This window comes from Bombyx mandarina, chromosome 17, assembly GCF_030267445.1.
Source record: "Bombyx mandarina strain Sakado chromosome 17, ASM3026744v2".
Classification (NCBI taxonomy): Eukaryota; Metazoa; Arthropoda; class Insecta; order Lepidoptera; family Bombycidae; genus Bombyx; species Bombyx mandarina.
Window position 1 is genome coordinate 2119046 of NC_143223.1, and position 16536 is coordinate 2135581.

The window sequence follows — 16536 nt, forward strand, 5'->3', positions numbered from 1 at the left end:
ATATATTGTAAAACTTAATTTATTATTCAGATTGTTAATTTATATTTCTAAGTTATAGTATTCACTCCGCAAATATCCATCCATCTAACTTGCGAATTGAATGCGAATTCATGTTACCGGTAGAATAAATCTAATCCGATCCTTTTATTGAGCTTTGAAAATTGTTTTGAACATTATAATAATAAGAGAGATCCGTTTTAAATAATATGTACGTATAGTACTTTTCTGTAAGACGCCGGTATTGTTAAGGCGCATACCCGATACACTACCGTCGAGATGGTCCAATCAATTTAAACGAGCGGTCTTCAAAAATGAATCCAGCTTGGTAGTTTGCAGGTTTGTTGGCTTATAATAACAATCGTACAATATCATATTGCCCTGGCATCCTTGAACTATCGATACTACTTCCCCGAGACATATTCGTTATAGTTTCCTTTTTCCTTACCTTGTATTTCTAGCTTTTACGAAGCGAAGAATTCACAGCCCACTGTAATTGGCTTAGAGTGCAACAGACGCTAAGATATGACGTTTTATAAAAGGAAACGCTATTAGTCGAATTGGTTATTTTATACGCAAAACTGCGAATTGTTTCTCTCTTGTACCTATCTCCCTGAATAGAACAGGACAGATATAGCTGCAACTCAGACTGTTATTATAATATTATGTAAATCTAAATTGACAATTCGAAAATACTGTTTCCTAAATTGATTCCGTGTTTATGTTTTATTTCAAAAAATCATAAAGAAAGCTTCGACTTTGTTGTATGTTTTGGCTTTGTTTCATTTCACTGGATGTTTGTAGAAACGTGTTTTTTTTTTAATTTTTATAGGTTAAGTTTGAAGATTGAACGCTATTCATTTTTTTTACTATAACATCTAAACCCGATTTGTGTGTTTTCACTACATGAATTAGACGAAGCGAATGATTTTTAGAATATAATGAAATGAAATGATGTGCGTTTATTTCAGGCAACTTAAGCCCATAAAATTTCACATACTAGGGTAAGTCCGGGGTAGTTGGCCATAGTTTTTTCTAAGCTCTGTCAAAAATCAAAAAGTTATGTTTTTTTAATTATATTTATTTTTCATTAAACTTTGAAGAATCGACTTTGATATTTTAAACAAAAAAGTAACAATTTCTAAGGAGATCACCTTATTAATTGAAGTTTTTCATAAATCACAATTGGCCATCTCTCCCGAGGTATCCAGGGGTGATGGCCATAGTATTAGAGGTAAAATGGCCATTAATTCTAGACTTATAATTACTTTTTGGTCTTATTTTCTACTTTTAAGTCTTGTTTTCTCCTCTTCGTCACATCTGGAGCACGTCGTTTTAAATTCAGTGTAGTGTTCGTGAACTCCATACTGACACACTGTACATTGAAGCCACTCTTCGATGAGAAGTGTTTCGTAGTAATTTTCACCACCACGCCCAAGACAATTATCCTTTTCGAGTCTCTTTCTTTTCTCATTCTTATCTGACAGTATTTTTAATGGAATATCGTCACTATTCTAAGATAGTCTTCGAATGGCTTTTCTTTCTATACATTGAACAGTCCTTTTCTTGTCTTTTTTCCTTCTTTGTTTTGACACATTTTATTACTTTCTTTTTTATACTTTTTTTCTGCAGCATTTTTCTAGTCTAAGTGTGTTCTTTCGAAGTCGAAGGTGTTTCAACTTGCATTGCTCATTTACGCACTTGAATCAGTTTTTGTGGACTAGGTGATATATCCTGTAGAATTCGAGATGGCAGTGTAATCTGGATCCTTACTGAACGAAGCCTCTTTCGAAGCACTCGAGTGTGAAACATTAGACATCGAGACAGTTTTAACGCAGGATTTTGTAAACACGATTATTAGGCATCTAAAACAAATAAGAAAATACATTAATACTTTGCAGAAAACATCATTTCTGTAACATTGCACCATGGCCATCATATACCGACTGCACTTGGCCATCTCTCCTTTTTTTCCGGGAGAGATGACCACAACAAAAACTAAAACAAGCCATGACACGAAACAAACCATTTTGAGATTTTAAAGTAGCACTGTTTGTATACTTTGCATCAAATACAAATATCACCATAATTTAAATAAACTGATACCACAATTATGTAAAACATAAACATCAAATAAATATTTACAATAGTCGAAACAAAAAACAAAGGATTTACTTACTTTTTATGCTTTTTTCGTCAAACATTTTATCGCACTGTTGCCCTTACGCACGATGCGCAGAAAACTAAACGTTAACCAGTGGCATTTAATGGACGGTACCTTGAAATATTTCGATAGGCAATCTCTCCCATATGGCCATCTACCCCGGACTTACCCTATTACATAAAATACAACAAAATTAAAATTACAATTTATCAAAAACAAAAACAAACAAAAATGAAACCGAATCAAAATTATTAAAATTAATAAAGAAACGAATACAATAAATACTGAAATAATGTTAACTATGTATATCTTATTTCGGTACAACGACGGGAGTTGGAGAAAGCGGGTTTCACCTGTCGGACATGTTTACATTGCGTGCCAGACGACATCTTTTGTATACGTTTTATCTATGCCGCGCAAACTGCCAAAATCATTCTCTTCTAACAACAACATAGCTTATATATGTGTTTCTTTATTGCTTAGATGGGTGGACGAGCTCACAGCCCACCTGGTGTTAAGTGGTTACTGGAGTCCATAGACATCTACGACGTAAATGCGCCACCCACCTTGAGATATAAGTTCTAAGGTCTCAGTATAGTTACAACGGCTGCCCCACCCTTCAAACCGAAACGCATTAACTGCTTCATGGCAGAAATAGGCAGGGTGGTGGTACCTACCCGTGTAAACACAAGAGGTCCTTCCACCAGCCACCAAGGTCAGATACATTTCGACAATATATTAAAAGATTTGAATTCGTCGTCGCCTAAAGGATAAAACGTCCGGTGCATTCGTATTAAGCGGTGCACCGGTGTTCGAATCCCAGGCAGATACCAATTTTTCTAATAAATACGTACCCACTCAACAAAATTTTCACTTTCACTTCCACGGTGAAGGAATAATATCGTGTAATAAAAAGCCAAACCCGCAAAATTATAATTTGCGTAATTACTGGTGGTAGGTCCTCTTGTGAGTCCGCGCTGGTAGGTACCACCGCCCTGCCTATTTCTGCCGTGAAGCAGTAATGCGTTTCGGCTTGAAGAGTGGGGCAGCCGTTGACCTTAGAACTCATATCTCAAGACGGGTGACGCATTTACGTCGTAGATGTCTATGAGCTCCAGTAACCACTTCACATCAAGTGGGCTGTTAGCTCGTCCACCCATCTAAGCAATAAAAAAAAACCGGTATGAGACTGCGGCTTCGAGTTTTTATAAGATAAAACATTATAAACACACCCTAAGTTATTAAGCTTTACTATCAACAAGTCAACAATTGTTAACTGCCCCCTCGCCGATAGCGTTTTATCTCAAAGCCCGTTATAATAGTATGAGACAAGCATAATCTAATTGTGACGAATATTTACTTTAATGTTTAATGAGATAAGAGTAGGCAGATAAACGCTTCTGACGAACATTTATGAGACATAGTTTGGATTAAGTTGTAGTCCTTGGGTACTTCGGTGGTACATAGGGCCCTCACAAACTGTCTCTACTCGACTCTGGTTTGCGTTTGCTCCTTAACTCGCCTCAGCCGTTGTAACTATACTGAGATCTTAGAACTTATATCTCAAGGTGGGCGCATTTACGCTATTGATGTCTATGGGCTCCAGTAACCACTTAACACCAGGTGGGCTGTGAGCTCATCCACCCATCTAAGTAATAAAAAAACGAGTGAGGAAACATCCATACGAACATGTGATGTAGTAACAGTACGTTAATGTGTCATTACCTCAAAAACTTTAAAACAAAGATAGGAGTTATTTGAGCCGATCAAGAGCCATGTTGGTCGTGGCGCCGACAGCCGGTACCACGAGGGTAGGATGGCAAGGAGAAGAAATGCAATTGACGAGAAACTTGTCCCTTATCTATACCCCACTGGAATTCCGTCTTAGCCGAAGTTTACGTGTGAAATATTTAGAGACTTAGGAATTTTAATCGTTTCGACACTTACGGACTCTAAAAACCACTATAATAGATTTCTGTCGCAAAGCATTTGACCATTTCTTTATTTTACAGTACAACAGTTGTCCCGTCCTTCAAGCTGGAATTTAGCCCACTGAGTTTCTCGCCGGATCTTCTCAGTGGGTCGCGTTTCCGATCCGGTGGTAGATTCTGCGAAGCACTGCTCTTGCTAGGGTCAGTGTTAGCAACTCTCCGGTTTGAGCCCCGTGAGCTCACCTACACACGTTAGGGTGAAGCTGAAATAGCCTCTCAAGGCTATCAGCATAGGTAGGATTAAAAAAAGCTGGAATACATGACTACATAACGCAGCAGTAATTTATGCACAAAACGATGTCTGTGGGGTCCGATAGGAACTTAACATCAGCTGAGCCGCGTGAACGTCTGCTCATCTATACTAATAATGCACTATTTATTTTTCTACCCAACTGATTGTTTAAAAAAAAATACATACACCGATGCGGAAGCTTTGTTGCACGACACTACGTCTCTGTATTTACAACGGGTCTATTTTTTTGTTTTTTAGCAAGGAAGGACTACCGATGGCCCGGGTCTTGGAAGAATAAATAATAAATATTAATAAAAACAAAATTATTTATCAATAGAAGGCCTTTCCGGTTTCACAAAGACAGGTAGGCGAGCACGGTCTCAGCTAGGAGGCATGGTATTTGCTAAAAGCTGCCCGGCCGCTTCGGGAATTTAGGCTTATTCGATCCCAAAGGGATATTGATACGTCCTTCATATTATTAATATTTGGTACATTGATACACTTCTATAGAAAACCCTACTTTTCTACAAATACGGAATTGGAACGGTCGAAATTTTTAATACGAATAAAATACAAATGTGGGGTCGAAACTAAACTAAACCTAAGTGATTTACATTAATGAGGAAAATCTTCAGTTCCTTCAAGAAATCGTTTAAATACAAATTAGCGTTAATTTCTTAATTAACGCCGAAATAGACTTCGGAATTTCTGAAATCACTTCCATTTACGAATTATTTAGTGGCACTTAATTGCACTGGTATACATGTACCATAAAAATAATTCGCTCCCAATAAAATGTTACAAAATTATTTTAGCCAATGCTGACGAACAAGCAATGTCTTCAGAAATCGCAGACACAAACACAAATGCAAACATACACAATAAATGTACATAGGTTTTCACAACTTATTACGCGGTTCAATATTTATACTCCTAATTTGCAGTTGAATAAAAACATTTCATAGAAACATTTTACGCTTTATTCTCGGCTTAACAAAAGACATTATAAATCTCATCTCGGAAGCATCAGTGAGCTATTTGATTTGCGACGTTTTTATCGGAGGACCCCACATCTAAAATGGCGCCCCTGACTTTGATTTATTTGGACAATGTCTCAATTCCATTGCAATAATATCTATCTCGTTTTTCAAACTTGAATAGAAAAATTATCGCATCTCAGCAAAAAATGACAACTTCAGCGTATTCTTAAACAAGGACGAATCATTTTTTATGAAGGTAATTAATTGATACTGATAAATGTATTCGTAAAAATAATGTATTCGCTCGAGTCGTAACTACTTGGAAATACTTTTCTACAGTTTAATCTTGCATTTATCATAATAAATTGTAAAACAGAATGTTTTTTGATATTGAAAAGAAACATAAATACTACGAAATATTTTTATTCAAAATTAGACAGTAGCCAGCCAAATATTCAAACGTCAACAAATAACACATAAATAATTGTGTGTGTGTGTGTTTGTGTGTATTTGTATGTATATTGTTTTGTATCTTGTAATATGTATATATTATTATATGTAATGTTTACTGTATGCACTAGGTTTGTGTTCCTAATTCTTCTTTCCTTTTGCGGGCCTACTGGAAGAGATTTCAACATGAAATTAGTAGTGCCCTTGTACTCTGTATCCTTATTGTCGTGTTTTTTTCTAACAGCTGTGTGTACAAAATATATTAAATAAATAACACCTTAGTCGTCCGTGACCATGAAAACCATGAAATACTCGAAACGTCGGAAACAATGAAAACTCGAGATTAAATCGGAAAAGTAGGTAGTATTAATTATAGTGAAATTGATGAATAATTTTGTTTTTATTAATATTTATTATTATTGTTATTTATTATTTCCACTCCGCTTGTCCTGCGAACCTAAAAACAAACTATTTCTTTAATTGTTTTCTGTGCGTCAGTCATTAATTCATCCGAATGAATTGATCGATTAGAAACTTTTTAGATTGTTATTGGCACTCTACGATTTTTCTAATTGTGCCATCAATGCACAATAGGCAGCGCTAGGGTTTTCAAGGTAGTTTTAAGAAATCGAAGTTTTTAGTTGTACAGTTAGCGATCTTCACTACAGAACGTGATCAGGTTTCACTAGATTCATATATTTTAAATAATTTGAAGTTTTTTATTATTAAATTATAAAACATGTTTTTCACATGTTCATGTTTTTCACTACTCAAGTTCCGGGCTTACCTCAGTTAACGACTATTCCGAGACTCTCAGTGAAAGCGTGGCTGATTGCTCCCATTAGTGCAAATGAGAGTCCTATATTACTTAATATTATTGATGTAAAAATTACGGATTGTTTTTGGATAAAGTTTGTTTAAATTGGAATCAAATATTATAATTGTTTTTTTTTTATATTATGTTTGAGAGAGTACTGGTGGCCCGGAGGCCTTTCCAGTTTTACCAGGGCAGGTTCGCAAGCAAGGGCTCAGCCAGGAGGGGTGGAATTTGCTAACAGCTACCCGAGCGCCTCCAAAGGAGACCTAACAACTCAAGAGCAACTGCTTCACGAATTAATCTACTACCGGATCGGAATCGCGACCCGCTGAGAAGATCCGGCGAGAAACTCAGCGGGCTGATGTTTAGGTTAGGTTGCACATCGAACTTTTTGTCGAATTCGACGAGTACGGTTATCGAGGTCCCTACTGTGTTAGAGCTAAAGGTGTCTAATGTAAGGGTTATTGGATCTGATAGATCCGTAGGGACGTGTCTAGGGCGTCGACGGTGACTGGCTCCTGCGTGATCAGGATTCGGTGTTTTTTATCTATGTAGGTAATCGGTAATGACACCTGTGTTGTGGCTCCTGATTACGTACATTTTTGGTTGTTTTTTTGGTGCTTTGTATGGCAATAATTATATTCATTAACCATTATCCAGTAACCATTTTCGTCTAGCATCATCAAGTGGTTTATGTGGTGTAGGCGAGTATAGCTCTCCCTATTTCGTAATTCACCTTATGTTCTTCAGCTGTAATACCCGCAAAAAGCAAATCCCACCCCTCTTGGCTGAGCCTTTGCTCGCCCACCTGTCCTGGTGAAACTGGAAAGGCCTTCGGGCCACCAGTAATCTTTCAATCATAAAAAAATACCCGTTAAAAAATCCTTCCCCGTTCCCCCTTTCCCTACTCCTCGCTCTGAACCAGCCGATGCGTTAAATCGCTAGCTAAAGTGCTACTATGCCACTAGCGTTATCCGGCGATCGCCCCGAGCTAAAAGCTCTTCAGTACTATTAATTGAATTTGTCAAATTACTACAACTCGACCATTATAACAGTCCCGGCTTGCAATTTATTGTATATGTTGCCCGGCCCCAAGATTTAGCGGTCGATTCTACCATAAGGCAGAACTCTGAGTGACTAAATATTTTATTTTCGCACGATTTCTAAACGTTAAAACATTAATAACATAATGTCACAATGACATAAATTCGCTGTCACTATTTGACATCTAACTTTAAATGCTATGATGACTGATGACTCAAAATATTGTCATCCCGTTTCAAAACATTGTAGTTTTTAATTTAATGTAAATTGCAATAGAATAAAAATTTAAAATGTCTTTTACAACGAAAGATGTTGTCTTAAAAGAAGATCGACCTAAAACTTTACTCTTACAAAAGCACTCCGACTATTTAGCCAGTTACGGCTTAAATAAAGATGACTACGAGTATTGTATGACCGAATATCTAAGAATGTCCGGTATTTACTGGAGTTTAACTGCTATGGAACTCATGGGACAATCATCAAGGTATCAAAAGTATTTATATTATGATTTTTACCCGTTATTAACCTCAATCAATCATATTATTATATCAACCTTAAATCAACATAAATCTTGTAAAATTTGAACAATGAATATGGTTAAAAATTCATTCTCGTATAAAAATAAAGTGAAAGACGCCATTGAGAGTCCTACAAGCGTTGTAAAACCTGGAATTTTGTTCCAGGATGCCTAAAGAAGATATAATAGAATTCATTACACAATGCCAGGATAGTGAAAGTGGAGGTATCTCGGCTAGCATCGGACATGATCCACACATACTATACACATTAAGTGCTGTACAGGTAGAACATGAAACAACCAGAAAATCATTTTAAAATTTGAATAAAGTTATGTAACATTTTTATTTTGTTTGTCATTACTTTTATTTGTTAACAGGTACTGGCGATGTATGATAGATTAGATGCTGTTGATATTGAAGGAATTGTCAGATACATAGCTTCTTTACAGCAAGAAGATGGTAGTTTTTATGGTAAATATTATTACCTTCACTTGCTTCTCATAAATACATCAGAATATAATGTAAAATTTGTTGACTATTCAAACCATACTACATTAAAATTAATGAACATTTGTCAAAAATACACACTACTATTATTGATTTTTTTTTTTTAAAAAAGAAAACATTAATTTACTTAAAAAATCCAAAGAGCATTTGGTTATAGTATATTAAATTAATACAACAATATTCTTTGCAATGTTTTGTGAAACATTATAATCCTAATTAAAAATATTTTTACATTTTAATCTAATCATTTGTTATTTTCATTATTAAGCTGTTATTCATGGACATTTAAATATTGTGCTAAACTTCAAATAATTTTGTATAATAATTGCATATTGATATTTACATGTACTTTCAAACAGAAACACTTAAGTACACTTTTCTGTAAAATATTTGAAAAGTCGGAATAGAAATAATCCCAGTATACTATTTAAACTTTAATGTTAAATTAAAGTCTAAAAAGAAGGTTAATTATGTCTGTGACTCATGAAAACAGTAGAGAATGCTAGATTAAATACCTACCCAAATTATTCAAATTATTTTATGTTGCTTAAAGGAGACAAATGGGGTGAAATAGACACTAGATTCTCTTTCTGTGCGGTAATGTGTCTATCACTCTTACAACGATTGGATGCCATCGACATCAACAAGACTGTTGAGTTTGTGCTCAGTTGCATGAATTTTGATGGTGGATTCGGTTCCAAACCTGGATCGGAAAGCCATGCTGGTAAGTCATTTTGGTTTATATATTTGGTACATTTTGAGAAATTATTTTAGTTCTGGCATGATATACATGTCTTTCTTAATATTATTAATAAAATTCTGTAGACTAGCCATCTTAATATAAAACAAGATATTTTAAAAATACTTGAATGTATTTTACAAGCTCCAAACAAATTTTGGACGTCGGTCTAGCAAATTTTTTCCTGTAAAATTTATGGTAATTATTATTTCGTGGATACGAATACGTGTATATGAGTAATTCGAAGTGTTTTTTTTTTTGTTCAAAACTAGTATTTATTTTTTAAATTCCTGCAGGTCTAATTTACTGCTGTGTGGGTACACTGTCGATATGCAAGCGCATGGACGCCCTACACGCAGACGAGCTGGCGTGGTGGCTATGTGAACGACAGCTGCCCAGTGGTGGTCTGAATGGTCGACCGGAAAAACTGCCAGATTTGTGCTACTCTTGGTGAGAACTCTTCACTATAATTTAGACTATATTATTATGGCCACCCATAGATGTGGAGCAACTTTTTTTTATTGTTTAGATAAATTCACGAACAACCTAGTATTGAGCGATTACGGGAACCAATAGATATCAGCAACGTAAATGCCGCCACCTACTTTGAATGTGATGAGTTTCAAGTCTGTCGTTCCAACCTTGGACAGGTTGGTAGTGTGTATTGGTGGCTATCTAAGCTCACATGACGCTACTAAACAAGACTATCTCTAACTAGCTTCAGGTCTATAAATATTAATTTTTATATAAATTATGGGAAACTTTTATCCTAAAACTGTTGTAAAAGGGTTCGGCGAGAAAACTAACCCATCGACACAGCCCACTGAGTTTCTCGCCGGATCTACTCAGTGGGTCGCTTTTCCGATTCAGTGGTAGATTCTGCGAAGCACTGCTCTTGCTAGGGCCAGTGTTATTAACACCTCCTGGTATGAGCCTCGAGAGCTCACCTACACGCTAGGGTAACGCTGATATAGCCTCTCAAAGCTATCAACATAGGTAGGGAAAATAAATTGAACCCAATATGTAATTGAAAAATTTAAGTCATGGGAATATCCAATCTTGTACCTCGAGTATTTTAATTTTCATTGCATTAAGCTCATCCTGCTATATTCATAAATATAATTTATTACATAAGAACTGCATTTATTTTAATATTATGCTTCTCTCTCAATGAAGCACAATATACAATTTATATAAAATTTAAAAAGCGCCAGTTTTTTCATATGTAATTAATTGTCCGATGCTATTGAAATTTAGTTATTTGACAACTTCCCAACAGTCTTTTAGTTACTTTAAGGGAAGGCAGATGGCGTGATTTATCAAAAAAGCGTAGTAGTATTAATGTCACGATTAAAAGAGTTACTGAAGCGTCACTGGAGTCAACCAGTAAAAACAGATTTTTTTTTGTTAAAAAGCAATATTTATGCATAGTTATCTATTTAACTATGGACGAAGGGACTTTAGATTGGGATTCCAACTTTTTTTTTATCGCTTAGATGGGTGGACCTGGTGCCACCTGCCCATCTGGTGTAAAGTAGTTACTGGAGCCCATAGACATCTACGACGTAGATGCGCCACCCGCCTTGAGATATAAGTTCTAAGGTCTCAAGTATAGTTACAACGGCTGCCCCACCCTTCAAACCGAAACGCATTACTGCTTCACGGAAGAAATAGGCAGGGTGGTGGAGGGGGGAAATAGGGGGACTCGCAGGAGGTCCTACCACCAGTAAGTGTGTACCACAAACTGTAGCGACTGCCATAAAAAAAATTATGTTATAGTATCGGAATGACAACATAATTTTAAAATTACAGGTGGGTCATGTCTTCACTTTCAATGCTGAATAGAATTCACTGGGTAGACAAGAAAAGCTTAGAAGAATTTATCTTAGCATGTCAAGATAATGAAACTGGTGGCTTCAGTGACAGGCCCGGAGACATCACAGACCCATTCCATACATTGTTTGGTCTGGCAGGCCTTTCATTACTAGGCAACACCAGTATAAAACCTGTTAACCCCACATACTGCATGCCACAGGAAACAATAGACAGGCTGAAACTAAAACCACAGATACTGCAAATTTAATTTTAAGGACAAATGTTTTTTATTGTATGTTTACATTTGACGTGAATAAATTATGTTATTTAATTTATTGGGAATTGTGTTATTTATAAAGCTATTGTTCGTAGCGAAGTGTCTATATGGTTCATAACAAAAACATGATTTTATGTTATTGTTTGAGCTTAGAAAATCGATATTCAGTTAGTATCAGGTCGGGTCGGTCGAGTATAGACGTGTTATAGTGACTTTCGTATTTCCCAAAAAAAAAAAAAATAATAATAAGAAAATGGCTTCGTTACGCATTGAAGAAACTGTTCGCGAGTTACACCAAGTGGTCAGTGATTTGGTTACTAAAGTCGAGCGGTTAGAGCGTGTTATTTCTGAACAAAATACGATCATCAAAAATCAATGTGTGGGAGGTGCTGGCTATGACAACAAATACATCGGTTACTGTTGCCGATGACACAAGTACCCACAAAGATAGTGATATTTCTGTTCCTGCGTTAACAAATAAGCAGAAAGTACCGATTCGATTGGCTCGTACTCGGGCCGTGTCAGCAATCACAGCGATGGCATCTGGACGCAAGAAAGGGACAACGAGTGCGACAGCAGTATTTCCTACGTCTGGCGCACATTCCGTTTGCACTTTGCATGACAAGCCACTGGATCAACCTTCATCGGATACCCCTGTTACCCATCACAACGTTACTAAAGCGCATGACATCATTCGCGATCACCTTACGCAGATTTGTAAACAAGATGTATCTATAGTCGAGTCACTAAAACCTCGCGGTAAATACGCCTCTTTCAAAATAAGCGTTCCCGTTAAAATGGTGGGTTTGGTTATGTCTTCGGCAAATTGGCCAGAGGATATTTGCATTAAGCCATGGCGGCGGGGATTTCGTAAGCCCAGCGACATTTAAAAATACAAAAAATATTGGTAAATCGTTTTCAGTCTATATTTTATATCAAAATGTACGCGGTCTTAGATCTAAGTTAAGTTTATTTAAAAAAATCACTTTTGAATACGAATGCACATTTGATAGCTGTTACCGAGACATTTCTTGTTAGTTCGGTATATGATGGAGAGCTGTTCCCTAGGGGATATACTGTCTATCGACAGGATCGTGCTAACGATGCAGGCGCGGGTGGCGTCTTGCTCGCTGTTCGCGACACTTTCTCCTCACGCCGTATTACTAATATTGATGGTCTCACGGCGGCGCAGGAGGTTTTATTTGTATTAATAACTTATAAAAATATTAAGTTTCTCTGTTGTGTAGTATACTTACCGCCTAATTATAATAATATGGAGTATATACATGTGTTACAAACCATCGAAAATGCTATTTGTAAACTTGCACCGGTGGAAGTAGTTGTTATTGGTGATTTCAATTTAAATTCTGTGTCTACCTATGTACGCGAGCAATTCGAATATTTATTAAATTTTTGTAAATTAACGCAATTTAATACTATTCCAAATCATCATGGAGGTATCTTGGATTTCGTTTTGAGTGGACTACACAGAGAGCGTGTCTGTGTTGTGAGGGGAATCGGTGCTCTCGTGCCGGAGGACTGCTATCATCCGACGCTTGAAGTATCCGTGCGATGGCCTAGCAGGCGGAGCTGTGTCGGCGCCGGCATGCCCTCCCTCTATCATCCGATCCAGCCTACGTACTGGATCGCGGCTTCCAATGGAATTTTCGTAAAGCTGATATTAATGTACTATATGCATCTTTTGCTGAGATTGATTGGAGTGACATTGTTTCTGAGACGGATGTCAACATCGCTCTTAATACATTTTATAACAAATTATACTCTATAATCGACTACTGTGTGCCGACCAAACGTTGTATAGTAACAAATCAAACCAATAAATACCCAACTTGGTTTACTTCCGAAATAATACAAAACTTAAGATTCAAACATTTTAACCACAAAAGGTACAAAGCAGAGGGAAAAGAAGTAAATTTAGAATTGTTTAAATATTATAGGAGTAGAATAAAATATCTGATGGAGACAGCGTATAAAAAATATTTGTTGAGTATAGAGAGAGACATCGGTGATAATCCAAAAATATTTTGGAAGTTTATTAAAGATAAGCGACAAAGTAGGCATAATTGTAATAAATATTATGATTACTTGGGAAAACCTGTGGAAGGACAATACGCGGCAGATGCATTTGCAACTTACTTCAGTTCAGTTTTCTTAGCCGATGAACCCAAATTAGATCCAAATGAGGCCCAGCATAGTGCAGCAATAACATCACAGTTTTGTTCCAGTGCTCGAGTAGCTTTATTGACTGTAGATAATTGCGACCTGCGCTGTGCTGTGAAGCGCATTAAGCCGTTCTCCCATCAGGTCCAGATCGTATCCCTTCCTTTTTGGCTAAGGATTGTATAAGTGTGCTTAGTGTACCACTACTACATATTTATAATCTCTCACTCCAAATGTCCACATATCCATCTACGTGGAAGCACACTAGAGTAACTCCGGTCTTCAAGGGTGGTGACCGCACAGATGTGAAAAACTATCGACCCATCGCAGTGTTATCAGTATTTGCAAAGATATTTGAGTCCATTATTAATAAACATGTTAGTGCGCAGATCCGGAACCAATTGACTGACAGTCAACATGGTTTTCGAGCTGGTAGATCTACGGCAACTAACCATATTAATTTCGTCAACTATGTTGCTGCTGAAATGGATGCAGGGAAACAAGTCGACGCTGTATACTTAGACTTTGAAAAAGCCTTCGACCGTGTCGATAATGACGTACTGTTGATGAAATTTGCTTCATTCGGATTTACCCCAAAACTCCTCAAATTATTTTCTTCTTATCTCTCTGATAGGTCTCAGCATGTTGAGTTAGCGGGTTTCAAATCTAAAACTTATTTTACAAGATCAGGGGTCAGTCAGGGTAGTACGCTTGGTCCCACTCAGTTTTTAATCATGATAAATGATCTATCTTCTATTCTCAGTGAGAGGACCAAGTGTCTTATGTTTGCGGACGATCTTAAGCTGTACGTTGGGGTCGGGTGTGATGCTGAGCACCATGCTTTGCAACGCGAAATTAGTCGGGTTGCAGAATGGGGAGAGCGTAACCGCTTGCATTTTAATACTAATAAATGCAAGGTCGTTGCTTACAGCCGGTCACGGTCGCCCGTGTTGTTTCCATACCATTTATCTGGAGTCATTTTGAATCATGTGGCAGTTATACGTGACCTGGGAGTTATTTTCGATTCCAAGCTAACGTTTAAAGATCACATACAAAATATATGTAATATGTAATGTAAAAGGGGTAGTGGTCTGCTCAGGTTCATAATTCGTCAGACGCACGACTTTGTAGGCCATCGTGTGATTGTTATGCTGTACGATGCCTATTTGCGAAGTAGTCTTGAATATAACGCACTCGTGTGGGATCCTCGCGAAGCAGTTCAAAAGCTAATGCTGGAAAAACTACATAAAAAAAATTTCAGGTTCCTATTCAAGAAAATGTATGGATACTATCCGTTCTTGTATCCATCACTTTATGTGACTGGTATGGTCGGATTAGATACTCTTGAGCTCAGACGGAAGATGACTCTTATGGTGCATTATTAGCAGCTATTGCATAACAAAATTGATAACTCCACTGCACTGGAATCAGTGTCGTTATATGTGCCTGATGGCTACATGCGCGGATGTATGTGTGGAGGGGTGCGTCGCCAGCGGCAGCTTCTATATTACGCACGCGCGTACGCAGCACACCGCTAACTCCCCGACGCATCGTGCTGTCTCGCTACTCAATGGCTTGCTAGCCTATGCTCCGGAAATGGATATATTCCATGATGGTTTGCAGCGATTTATTGTTGTTGTTAGAAATTACTTAAGCTAATTATTAATACCTTACAAATGTTTTGGTTTATACTGTTAATTTGTAAGTAGACTAATTAAATAAATAAATAAATATCAATATTTTACATAGTGGCAGTAGTCTGGTACCTAAATAGTTAATGTGTTAAATAGTTAATAACACTACATGCTAGTTTAGTCAATTATTAAAAAAGTAAATGCTAGGCTAACGCTATCCAAGCAAAACATTTCGTAACAAAGTAACTCCTTGTAACATGATTTACGTACTTGGCTAACTCGGCTCTAGAGTGGGCTCTAGGATGAACTCCCCCTTCCATATTACCCAAGAGCATACATCCTGGGCCTTAGACATCCATCATCCAGTAACTATTGCATTAGAAGCCTCCACTAGGAGCAGGCTTAGGGACCCCGGTAACCGTACTCGTCGAACTTGGCAAAGAGTTCGACGTGCAACCTAACCGGAATCTTCTCGGAATAAACCGGCTCTTCTCAGCGGGTCACGATTCCGATCCGGTAGTAGATTCATTCGCAAAGCAGCTGCTCTTGAGTTAGTTGTTAGGTCTCCTTTGGAGGCGCTCGGGTAGTTGTTAGCAAAATCCAATTCTCCTAGCTGAGCTCGTGCCCACCCACCTGTCCCGGTGAAAATGGAGAGGGCTCCGGGCCAGCAGTAATCGTTCAGTCCCAAAAAAAGCATACTTCTTGCTTTAAATAAAGTTTGAAACTGCTCTCTCTCTCTCTCTGTTCTCAGCGGTTGACTGAAACGCCTGAGACCACTGATATCCGAATCAATTCAGTAATGGATACCCATTGCCTATGGTAGACACTCCAATTACTTCTTCTTAATTTCAATATGACTATCGGCTTCTTGCGATGCCCACTGTCGAACCTAGCTAAATATTTATGAATGCATACTTTGTTCTATGAAAACGGAACTGAAATTGAATGAAATGAGATGCGATGACGTGACCAAGATAATACCTCAGTAATATGTTGGGAATTTCTTGATTTCAATAGACTTTTTGAAAGAACACGAGGAGCCTCGTTCGGTAATTTTGCTTCTTTTTCGCAAACTTGTGAAAGTCTACCGAACAGATGCTGAGCGGTTAACTGCTTTGATAGACCGTAAGTAATCACCGTCACTAGTTAACATCAGCAATAACAGAGGCAAAACCAAGACGCTGCCTTTT

General features: G+C 37.4%; 1 protein-coding gene across 1 annotated transcript; it reads left to right on the top strand.

The window, feature by feature from the left end:
• The first annotated feature begins 7865 nt into the window (after window positions 1–7865).
• betaggt-II (geranylgeranyl transferase type-2 subunit beta) lies at window positions 7866–11589 on the top strand. Its single transcript, XM_028172142.2, has 6 exons — window positions 7866–8159; window positions 8359–8476; window positions 8571–8664; window positions 9254–9424; window positions 9736–9889; window positions 11252–11589. Exons 1-6 carry the CDS (start codon window positions 7966–7968, stop codon window positions 11520–11522), a joined length of 1002 nt encoding a protein of 333 aa, XP_028027943.2. The 5' UTR covers window positions 7866–7965; the 3' UTR covers window positions 11523–11589.
• Window positions 11590–16536: the final 4947 nt, after the last annotated feature.